This window comes from Martes martes (assembly GCF_963455335.1).
Source record: "Martes martes genome assembly, chromosome: 8".
NCBI classification, from domain to species: domain Eukaryota; kingdom Metazoa; phylum Chordata; class Mammalia; order Carnivora; family Mustelidae; genus Martes; species Martes martes.
Window position 1 is genome coordinate 88,612,269 of NC_137895.1, and position 11,980 is coordinate 88,624,248.

An 11,980-nucleotide genomic window follows, 5' to 3' on the forward strand; every position below is an offset into this window, starting at 1 on the left:
TATAAAGATTAATTGCTTTTCAAAGTTTGGGGACTTTGGATCAGATGTTAACATTAAATATTAGGTAGATTATATTATGTGCATATGGTTACCAGGCACTGAGCTGAGTACTTCCCAAGCATCATTTCGCTTACTCCTTACAACAACCCTATGAGCTATTTACTTTTACTCCCATTTGTGGAAACTAAAGCACTGAGAGGGGAACTAATTTGTCCACAGGTTGAGTTGTGATTTGAAGCTGAACAGTCTATCTGCACAGCCTTTACTCCTAACTGCTAAACTGGGCTGCCTTCTTGTGAAGGAAGCTTTTAGAACCTACCTCTTCCCTTTGAAATGTAGGACAATTTCTTGTCAGTTGGGGTGGCTTAGAGCAGTCATGAGAAGTGAGGGGGTAGGTGAACAAGAATCTCCAGAGGGAAAGGACCTGAAGTTTGAAAATGTTCCCCAGGTGTCTTCATGAGGCCTCCTTCTGTCCCTTGAGGTGAGCACCTTTGCCTTAGGGCATCCTGCCTAGATGATAGGTCCTGGACATGATGCCTTCGAAAAAGTGGGGATTCTCTATCTGGGTGTGGGTGGCTGGTTGCCTATAACCCAAGGTCGCCCGATATTTTTAAAACAAGTGTCCTCAAAGACAAATGCTTCTTTATCACCTATGTGTGGCTTATACCTGCCATGAATGATCTGTGGTCAAGGTTTTATCACAGTTTGTTTTCCCTCCACACTTTCCATTTTGATTGCCTTCTACAAGGAAGGTAACACCATTTATATATTTACCTGAGTCAGGTTTATAAGTGCTTGGTTATACGGTATGTATCTCAAGGTCAAGTAGATGGGAATTTTGGATTATGTGCTCTTTCAGGTTTCTCTCCTCAGTTTGTACATTTGTTCAACAAATATTTATTGAGCACCTAACTCGCAGGAGGAGACAGGCAGCTGAACCGGTTTTTTAAAAAAAGATTTTATGTATTTATATGAGAGAGAGAGAAAGAGAGAGAGCAAGCAGAGGGAGGGGGAGAGGGAGAGAATATCAAGCAGACTCCCTGCTGAGATCAAGGTTGAGCCAAAACCAAGAGTTGGACACTTAACTGGCTGAGCCACCCAGGTACCCCTGGAATTTTGATACCTTAGGATTGAAGGGGGTAGCCCAGCTGCTTTGAGAACACATAGGAAAGTCAGCGTAAGGATCAGGGAAACCTTCCTGGGGAGGCAGTTTCTGAGCTGGGAATTGAAAGAGAAGAGGGCTTAGCTAAGCAAAGTGGGCTTGAGAGGGCATTAGAGGCAAGCGAACAGAGTGAGTGTAGAATTTTGTAGCTGGAACAGGAACTGGGTAGGGGATGAGTTTATAGGAATAAGCGCAGGTCAGGTTATGAAAGAAGGAAGGATTATAAAAGAAGGGCAGTGGGGAAACCACTGAAGGGTTTGAAGCCTGGGGTGAGTGGGAGACACCTCAATCACATTTATAGTATAGAGAGATCCCATGGGTTAAGAATTGGCCCTCCTTATCTATCTCGTGTGCTTGTTAGTAAATCAGAGCACTGGAACTGGTGGGTGGCAAATAAAGAGTCTTGATGGCTTTGTAGATGGAAGGTCTGACCCAATAACCTAAGAGTTCCTTTTGATAATCTGTAGGAAAGATTTTTGGATTTTGACTTGACCTTTCTGTCTTTAAAACCCCCTGACAACATTTCCTAAAATTCTCTCAAAACTGAAGCCTGAGTAGGGAGGAGAGTGGGGGTTGCATGACTTTGTTCTATCTCTTCTGTACTACTCATTTCCGGGGCATTGCTGTGAATTGCTCATCCAAAGCCCTGCTCCCTCTGAGGAGGGGACCATTTGAATAGCAGCAGGGGAGTAGGGGAAGGAGGAACCACACGCCGGGTTCGTTCATTAAGAAAATATATTTGGCATATTCAGACAATGGTTTGAGGGAGTTAAAAATAACTCCTCGTGAAAAATTAATAGGGAGTTATAAGTGAGTGTTTTAATACAAGCTCACAGAGCAGGGCAGATTCTCCAGGTGGCTGGCAGCTGACATCACAGATGGTATAGGGTGTTTATAGAGCATGGTGTGGCCAGCGAGGAGTGTTGTCTACAGAAGTGAGCTCTCCTTTTCTCCTGGAACCCAGAGAGGGAGGAGACAGAAGGAATTGTTTTGGTTGTGAGCCACTGAGCTAGGTGACATTTCTTTTCTGCCTGCCCATCACACTCTCATAACTGTGGACATAAAAGTGGTAGTGAATTTTGCCTGGTTGCTTTGGGTGAAGTTTACTGAACGTCTGAATTCATAAAATGGCCTTTCTGGCTCTTCTCCTTCTTAGTCATGGACCCTGGGTTGGCGGCTGCACCCATTTTTCCTGTGCTTCCGTACCCAACAGCCTGTTCCTCCCATTCTGGCAGGTAGTTAGGAAGGCCCTGCCCCTTCCTCCCTCTTTCTCTCATCTCACAGTGCCCTGTGGGCCTACGTGGGTAAGGTGAAGGGTTGGACTGTACTTCCTTGGCCATCGGCACAGCTAAATGGATAATGCAAAATGAGGAGGAAGGGGGCCAAAATGCCATCTGACCTTGGCTAGCTGATTTGGGGGCTAAGGGTTTTAAGACTGGGGGACCAATATTTGTATTTTAAACTCAGATGATATTTAAAAAATGGGTCTGTAATTGCAACGAGGCCCTCTAGGCCTTGAATTAATGTGTCATAACTCACGCCCAAGCACTGCGCAAACATCCCGCGTGTGAATTATTGCACAATAAATTCATGCCCTGTTGTGTCTTACAGCTTAATTAGTACATGAAGCTACATGAGTTAGACGAACCCAAATGGGATTATGTCATGTGGTGCGTAAAAAAGCAGAATGTTGGGAGGTATTTGGCACTTTTTCTGGGGGGAAAGCAGAGCTGATTTTTTCTGTAATGTCCTTTGGTGTCCATTTCTGTGATATTTGGGTGCAACAGGTGACATGTGACTCCTGAGCTTTGGTTGGTGGGTTGAATATGGCTTCAGTAAATATTTATTGTTTACTGTGTCTTAGGCATCCTGGAGGGAGAGCACACATAAGATGAAATACGAAGCAGCAGCTCTGAAGCCTGAGCACCCGAACTTGGCAGCCCCAACCCAGCTTGGCTTAACTCAGCCTCACTGAACCCAGTCAGGGACTCTGGGCTCCCTGGATTTGCTACAGTGCCTGATCCTAGAATCCTCTTCAGTTTCATCTAGAATGCTGCGCCAGGCACTTTGCAGGTTTGGTAAAAAGCTGGTACGTAGACATACACTGGCGCAATACGTGGCTAAGATTTCTCCTGCCGGAAGCCTGAGCACTCTGGATATAGTGGCCCTGGGTGTGGGCAACACAGTGGGTGCAGGTGTGTATGTCCTGGTTGACGAGGTGGCCAGTGAAATAGCAGGACCATCCATTGTGATCTGCTTTTTGGTGGCCGCCCTGTCTTCTGTGCTGACCGCTCTGTGCTATGCAGAGTTTAGTGCCCGGGTTCCCCAGTCTGCTTCTGCGTATCTCTACAGCTATGTCACTGTGGGTGAACTCTGGGCTTTCATCACTGGCTGGAACCTTATCCTGTCTTATGTTACTGGTATGGCCAGTATGGCCCGGGCCTGGAGTTTAGCTTTTGATGGACTGATTGGGAACCAGATCTCTCAGACCTTGAGTGAGAGGATCTCACTGTATGTTCCCTACATCCTTACAGAATATCCAGACGTCTTTGCTGTGGGCCTGGTGGTATTGCTCACCGGATTGCTGGCTCTGAGGGCTAGTGAGTTTGTTCTGGTTACTATGGTGTTCACAGTGGTGAACCTTTTGGTTCTTGGTTTTGTCATCATCTCTGGGTTCATTAAGGGGAACCTGCACAACTGGAAGCTCACAGAAGAGGACTACATAATGACCATGTCTAGACTCAATGACACTTCTAGCTTGGGCCCTCTGGGCTCTGGAGGGTTTGTGCCTTTTGGCTTTGAGGGAATTCTCCGTGGAACAGCTACCTGTTTCTATGCATTTACCGGTTTTGACAGCATTATTACTGCTGCCGAAGAAGCCCAGAATCTAAAGCGTTCTGTCCCCGTGGGCATTGTGATTTCAGTGCTCATCTGCTTTTTGGTGTATTTCGGTGTCTCTGCAGCACTTACGCTCATGGTGCCTTACTACCAGCTTCAATCTGGGAGCCCCTTGCCTGAGGCATTTCTCCATATTGGCTGGGCCCCTGCCGGCTATGTTGTGGCTGTTGGAGCCCTCTGTGCTCTTTCTACCGGCATCTTGGATTCTACGTTCCTCATTCGTTGGATGATCTATGTGATGGCAGACGATGGCCTCCTGTTCGGTGTCCTTGCCAGGATGTACACCAGAACAGACCTCCCCATCATGGCCACTGTGGCCTTGGGCATTATCACAGCTTTTGTAACATTCCTCTTTGGACTCACCGATCTTGTGGACCTCATGTCGATTGGGACCTTGCTTACATACTCTCTGGTGGCTATTTGTGTTCTCATCGTCAGGTATCAGCCTGAAATGAAGGATGAAGATGATGCAGCAGGGGTGCAGCAGAACAGCGGACCTGTGCTGGAGAAGCTGACCATGTGGGGACTCTTTTATCCAGGCAGCCCCACCCCCACTGCACTCTCTGGCCTGGTTGTCTACGTTTGCTCCTCACTGCTTGCCCTGCTGCTGACTCTTCTTGGCCTGACGCTGGCTCAGTGGCTAGTTCTGCTGCTTTCTGGAGATCCGGTACTGATTATAGTGGTTGTGCTTCTCCTGGTGCTCATCACTGGGATCACTGGGGTCATCTGGAGACAGCCACAGAGCTCCACTCCCCTTTACTTTAAGGTCCCTGCTCTGCCTCTCCTCCCACTCCTGAGCATCTTTATGAATGTTTACCTTATGATGCAGATGGCAGCTGGCACCTGGGTCCGATTTGGTGTCTGGATGCTGATTGGGTTGGCTATCTACTTTGGCTATGGGATCCAGCACGCACGCAGGATTAAACCCACTTTAGTCAGGGCGCAAATGGATGACCTTGAACTCAACAGTGCCAACACAAGTTCTATTTGACGTCACACCTGAATGCTGTCTGGTCTCCCTGCACAATGGTGGAGAGTACTCTTGAGCACACAGAAAGCTAGGCCTCCCATGGGATGTTGGTGGGGAAACACTAATAGAGCTCTGTGCTTATTGTGGAGTGAAGGATGTGTCTTTGCTCTTTCTCATCTTTTTTTTTTTTTTTTTAACTTGTCTACTTTTCAATTGTGTCTGCTTACTGGCTTTAAAAAAATCATTATTTTTAATAAAAGATTTTATTTATTTTTTTTGACAGAGAGAGGCACAGCAAGAGAGGGAACACAAGCAGGGGGAGTGGGAGAGGGAGAAGCGTCTTCCTGCCCAGCAGGGAGCCTGATGTGGGGCTCGATCCCAGGACCCTGGGATTATGACCTGAGCTGAAGGCAGATGCTTAAAGACTGAGCCACACAGGTGCCCCTTAAAAATTATTATTAAAAGAAACTAGAAAGAGTGTTTTTGTTTTTGTTTTGTTTGGGTAAATGCCCACTAGTGGAATTACTGGATCATATGGTAATTCTATTTTTAATTTTTTGAGGAACCTCCATACTAGCTCTGTAGTTGTTGTACCAACAGCCACCAACGTTGCATGATGATTCCTTTTTCTTCTCATCCTCACCAATACTTGTTATTTCTTGTCTTTTTGATTTTAGCCATTCTGACACGTATAAAGTGCTAACTCATTTTAGTTTTAAATTGCATTTCCCTGATGGTGAATGATGCTGAACATCTTTCATGTTTCTGTTTGCCATCTGTATCTCTTCTTTGGAGAAATGTCTTTTCAGGTCCTCTGACCATTTTTAAATTGGATTGTTTGTTTTTTGGTGTTGAGTTGTATAAATTCTTCATGTATTTGGACATTGGACATTAACTCATTGGATATATCATTTGTACGTATCTTCTCCCATTCAGTGGGTTGCCTTTTTGTTCTGTTCATGGTTTCCTTTGCCATGTAAAAGCTTTTCATTTTCACTAACTTGAAAGGATGTATGCAACCCTATGTTTATTGCAGCATTATTGACAATAGCCAGGGTATGGAAGCAACCCAAGTGTCCATCAGTAGACGAATGGATGAAGAAGATGTGGTACATATACAAAATGAAATATGACTCAACCATAAAAAAGAAGGAAATCTTGCCACTTGTAACAACATGGGTGGACTTAGAGGGTATAATGCTAAGTGACATAAGTCAGTAAGAGAAAGACAAATACCATATGATTTCTACTCATATGTGGAATTTGAGAAATAGAACAAATGAAATAGAAAAAATAAAACAAAAAAAGAGACAAAAAAAAAAAAAAACTCTCCTAGACTCTTAAACAGAAGGAACAAACTGGTGGTTACCAAAGGTAAGGTGGGTGGGAGGAAGGGTGAAATAGATAAAGGGAATTAAGAGTGCACTGATCTTGATGAACACTGAGTACTGTATGGAATTGTTGAATCATTATGTTGCATACCTGAAACAAATATGATAACACTGTATGTTAATTACTCTTCACTAAAAAATGTACTAGAAACAGACAAAAAAAAAAAAGCTGGAATATAGTCCCTCCCCTTAAGGAACTTATATTTTGTTTTTATTTATTTTTTTAAGGAGTTTATATTGTTTTTTTTAAAATTTTATTTATTTATTTGGCAGACAGAGATCACAAGTAGGCAAAGAGGCAGGCAGAGAGAGAGAGAGGGGGAAGCAGGGTCCCCGCTGAGCAGAAAGCCCGAAGCGGGGCTCATCCCAGGACCCTGAGATCATGACCTGAGCCAAAGGCAGAGGCCTTAACCCACTGAGCCACCCAGGCGCCCCCTGTTTTTTTTTTTTTTTTTAAAGATTTTATTTATTTATTTGAGAGAGAGAGAGAATGAGAGAGAGAGAGAGAGCATAAGAGGAGAGAGGTCAGTGGGAGAAGCAGACTCCGTGCCGAGCAGGGAGCCTGATGTGGGACTCGATCCTGGGACTCCAGGATCATGACCTGAGCCGAAGGCAGTCGCTTAACCAACTGAGCCACCCAGGTGCCCCCTGTTTTTTTTTTTTTTTTTTTAAATAAAAGATTTTATTTTTAAGTAATCTCTATACTCAATGTGGGGCTTGAACTCACGAGATGAAAAGTCACATGCTCTTCCAACATAGCCAGTCAGGCGGCCCTAGGAGCTTATATTCCACTACAGTGAGTAAAGCATAGCTGCCACGCAAGGTCGAAAGTGTTGTCATAAGAAATATCCAAAGAAAGTGTCTAGGAAATTCAGATCGGAGGATGATCATTTGAGGCTGGCACAGTGGTGAGGGTTGGGTGGTGAAACCAGAGAAGATTTTGTAGAGGAATGATATTTGAGTGGCAAGGAGAGATTGTAGGCAGAGAGAACAACACTAGGAAAAGGACAGGAAAACGAGGCAGTGTTCAGAGCTCATTGAGGCTCATGGTGTGAGCGGGCAACAGAGCATGCGCAGTTGGATTGGAGCCAGAGTTTCCCCCGGAGCACAAAGCACTTTGGCTTTGAACCCACCACCCATGCTGAAAATCCCTGGGGTTGGTTCTCCTACTTGGTGATATCTGTATTCCTGGATTTGGAAAGTTTCTCTACTACTGTCTGCTTTAGTCCAGCTGCTTAGAAAGTGCACAGCTGAGAGCCAGGTGTCCCGGGTTTAAGTCTTGTTTCTACCACTAACTGGTAATGTGACTTTGAGCAAGCCACTCAGTTCCTTCTGCTTATTTATCTGTAACATGAGAGGTCAGAACTGATAATTTCTCAGGTTCTGTTTAGTTAAAAAAATTTAAGAATTTCGTCTTTTTTTCTTTTTTGTCCTATTATTCTCTTAACTGGGTCTCCCTACTGCATGAAATCTGAACCTGTATCCTGCCCACTTTTTCTCTGTAACCCAGTGTTGGAGCTGTAGCGGTACAATAAATGACATTGCATTTCCCTCCTATGTTTGGAGCCAACTGATAATCAAGACATACAGACATGGTTAAACCATCTGCTTTAGAGCTGCAGCCTAGTTGGCTGGCAAATACTGTGTCACTAAATTAGAAAGACTTACTCCTCATCACGGGGAGAGCAGCCCCTTCCTCTTACCTCAGGGGAGAGCCTGCTTTTATTAGACTTTTTCATGTGTGAGCAGGTTGAATGCATGTGTTCTGTGGGCAGGTTGGTTTTGGATAAAAAACAGAAACCAACAAAAAACTGGAAGAGGCTGAGCTGGGCATGCACAGAGCTGTCTCTCCAATTCACTGATCAAAGTCACAGTGGGAGATCGGGGCTTGAGAGCAGCCAGGAATAGTACTGCTCACTGGTGCTCAAACTTCAGGGGGTGTCACCTCACATGGAGGGCTTGTGAAAATAGCCTGCTGGTCCCCGCTCCAGAGTTTGGAATTCAGTTGGTCTGGGTGGGGCCCAGGAACTTCTAACAAGTTCCCAGGTGATGCTGATGCTGCTGGTCCAGGGACCACACTTTGAAAACTGAAGCTCCATCTGAAAGCCTGTCCCCATGTAAAGATGTCCCTTTGACACTTACCCTCATTTAATGAAACATTCAGATTGAAATACCATTGTTAATCCTTTCACAGTGGGGAAATCATAGTGAATCATTTCACAGTGTGTGTATATATGAAATCACCACAATGTACACTTTAAATATCTTATAATTTTATATGTCAATTATGCTCCCGCACTAAAGCCAAAATAAAAAAAATAAAATACTACAGTTATCTTTATTTATTTTGTTCCCTAGATTGTAGATCATAAGTTAAGGAGTGTATCTTGTTCACGCCTCTAGAACATATACCTGGGGGACCAGGCACAAAATGAGCATTCAATAAATTCATTTGAAATTGAATTGAACCTTACACATGTCTTTGGTACAGAAAATTCTCCTTCCTTTCAGGCTAGTACTGTGCTATTCCTTTCAAACTATCTTCTAGGAAAGTCTCCTTGCCAAACGACATTTCTGTCCATCCAGAACTATATCTAGAACTGTATCTAGATCTATGCCCAGCATCTAGAACTGTACCAGTCACTTCTAATTTTGCCCTTGTTTGGCTATGCCTGAGTTCTGGTGATTGTCCTGTCCTGTCTGTTCCATCACAGTGGAATCTTGCTCAGGGCAAGGGGGAGGTACTCTCCTTCCTCTAGACCCAGCAGTAAGAACAGTGCTGTTCATTCAAAGAGCAGCAGGGAAAATACAGCCCTGGGGCAGGAGAATGCCTGAACGGACCTCCTCTGGTCCCTCTCCATCTATTCCCATGGGATTTGGGGGAGGGGGAGGAAGTAGCAAAATTGATAGAAGGCCCAACCCATTCTACCTGACTCCACGGAATCCTTGAAGTCTAGACTGGCTCCAGCGTGGGCACAACAGGCATCAGAACAGCAACAGAACAGCAGAGTTCTGTGCTGTGGCATAGACGGGCCAGTGTTTTTCTATTGTATTTATGTATGGGGCCTGCCCTGGGAGGGAGGGATAGGAAGCTACTTCTTATTTGCAGAATTTCTCATATTCCCAATAGGGAGCAGGTGACTCCGGGGGAGCCTGCTAGGATTGCCTGTGTATTTACCAATTCCTTTAGATGCTGTTTTGAGAGACTGGTGCAAAAACCTTGTGAGGGCATCTAAGATTCTTTGGAGAGAGAGATTTTACACCCCAAATGGGGAAAAAAATGGACTGAAATAGGAAGGATTAAGAACTGGATAGGGATGGAAAGCTCATTCCTTTGGAAGGGAAGGTCTGAGCAGAAACCGAGAGAGAGGTATTGGTCAAGAGACACTTCCTGGAGGAAGATGCCTATGGAGCAATTTGGGAAATAAGAGAGGGAGAGGTGAGTTTCAAAAGAAATGGGACAGCAATTCTAGGCTACACAGACCTTAAAGAGTCATGAAAGAACGAGACTGTTGTGAAGGATGTGTTTTTTCACATTTGAAGGGAATTTATGAGCCAAGTTTGTATTGTGTATTGTGCCACGGAGGGAGATCTCTGAATCAGGAAGGGATGAGATACAATTCTCTTTGCCATCTGGTGGATAGACAGAGAGAAGGATATGGATAGACAGACTTCTTGGGAGACAGTTGTAGAAACTACTACAGTCATCTAGAGCTTTGCTTTTCAAAGTATGGTCTGTGGACCACCAGTATGAGTGTTACCGAGTTTGTTAAAAATGCAGAATCGTAGGCCCCAATCCAGACATACTGAATCAGAATCTTCATTTTTAATAAGCTCCCAAGTGATTTGTATGCTCTTTCAAGGAGGGACCTACACTGGGGAAATTTAATTTGGGGAAGAGGGAGAAATGTGGGCCCTGGCTTCCCTCCTGTCTCTAGGCCTCCCACACCAGTCACTATGCCAGGGTTTGGCACTCTGCCCACTTTGGGAAAATGCCTGCCGTGCCCACGCTGGAGTCTGCCTGGTCCTCAGGGGCTCCCCTGGGGCAAGCTCTGCGTGGGTTGGGAGTGCTGCCAATTTTATTTCCCCTACTTCATGTGATGGACTGAAAGGGACTGGGGAGGTCATATTAGTCATGCCCCGCCTCAGGGTTGTACTGTCCCTTAATCAAATGAGTGATAATTTGGTGATGCTAATTGAGGAGCCTATGGGGGTTGGAGGGATTGAAATAGGAGTTCTTAATTGTCATGGGAATTAGGATATTTTCATGATATTTTTACTTTCAAAGATATTTTCATCTTTCAAAAGCTTTAAGGAGAGACCAGATGACTGGGTAAGGGGTTATACCCTGGTAGCGACCAAATCAATGCTTTGTAAGGGATATTTTGATGATTTTTAATGGGTTAAAAACAAAATACATGAGACCTATAATTCTGGAGACTTGGGGTAATAGGCAATGCAACAATTTTACCAGGTCGGCATTGAGAATTTTCCTCAGCTTTTTTGTTTTTCAAAGATTTTATTTATTTATTTGACAGATGGAGATCACAAGTAGGCAGAGAAGCAGGCAGAGAGAGAGAGAGAGAGAGAGAGGAGGAAGCAGGCTCCCTGCTGAGCAGAGAGCTAGATGCGTGGCTCCATCCCAGGACCCTGGGATCATGACCTGAGCCAAAGGCAGAGGCTTAACCCACTGAGCCACCAAGGAACCCCTTTTCTTCAGCTTTTGAGGGTTTGTATACCTCACCTGCAATTAGAATGAGTGATAAGGAGAGGCCAATATTGAGGGAAAACATCTTGAGATTGAACATAGCAAAGAATTTTCTGAGATTAGAGGGTGACTGGGGGAGTTAGGAAGGTGCAGTCTCTCTGGTCATTCACATGGCTGTCTCACTTGCGTTTGGAATGCCTCAGATGGGCTCCTGCCCAGAATCAGGGAAATGCACAAAATGAACACTCAAAGCCTTTTTTATCCCAAGAATTCTCCTTAAACTCCTTAAATGAGAGCCTGGGGTGAGAAAGAATGAGAGTCAGGTGGTGAGAAAGAAAAAACAATCTTATTAAAGCAATGAAGTCTGCTAAAAATTTTAAAACAGGGTTTGGGTTTAGGAGAATAGGTTGCATTTTTAGGTTCAAAGAAGAGTTTTAGGTTGCCTTGTCCTTTCACTCCATGTATTTCTCTTGCCTTATTGATGAGATTGTAAAAACTCCTAAAGGAAAATAACATCTCTTTTATGAATTACTTCTCTATATCTCCGGTGCCCCTCAAATGATCATGATAACAATAGTTCCTTTTGTTGAGTCCTATTCCCTATACTGTGTTCTAAGCACTTTCCATCATCACCTATTTATTTTTTATTTTATTTATTTATTTTTAAAAAAGATTTTATTTATTTATTTGACAGAGAGAGATCACAAATAGGCAGAGGCAGGCAGAGAGAGAGGGGGAAGCAGGCTCCCCGCTGAGCAGAGAGCCCGATTCGGGGCTCGATCCCAGGACCCTGAGATCATGACCTGAGCCAAAGACAGAGGCTTTAACCCACTGAGCCACCCAGGTGCCCC

General features: G+C 44.5%; 1 protein-coding gene across 1 annotated transcript; it reads left to right on the forward strand.

Annotated features, from left to right (window-relative positions):
- Positions 1-3,212: 3,212 nt before the first annotated feature.
- On the forward strand, positions 3,213-5,051 carry LOC308346990 (cationic amino acid transporter 3-like; the record flags this gene model as incomplete). Its single annotated transcript, XM_080810159.1, has 1 exon — positions 3,213-5,051. One exon carries the CDS (start codon positions 3,213-3,215, stop codon positions 5,049-5,051), a length of 1,839 nt encoding a protein of 612 aa, XP_080666285.1.
- Positions 5,052-11,980: the final 6,929 nt, after the last annotated feature.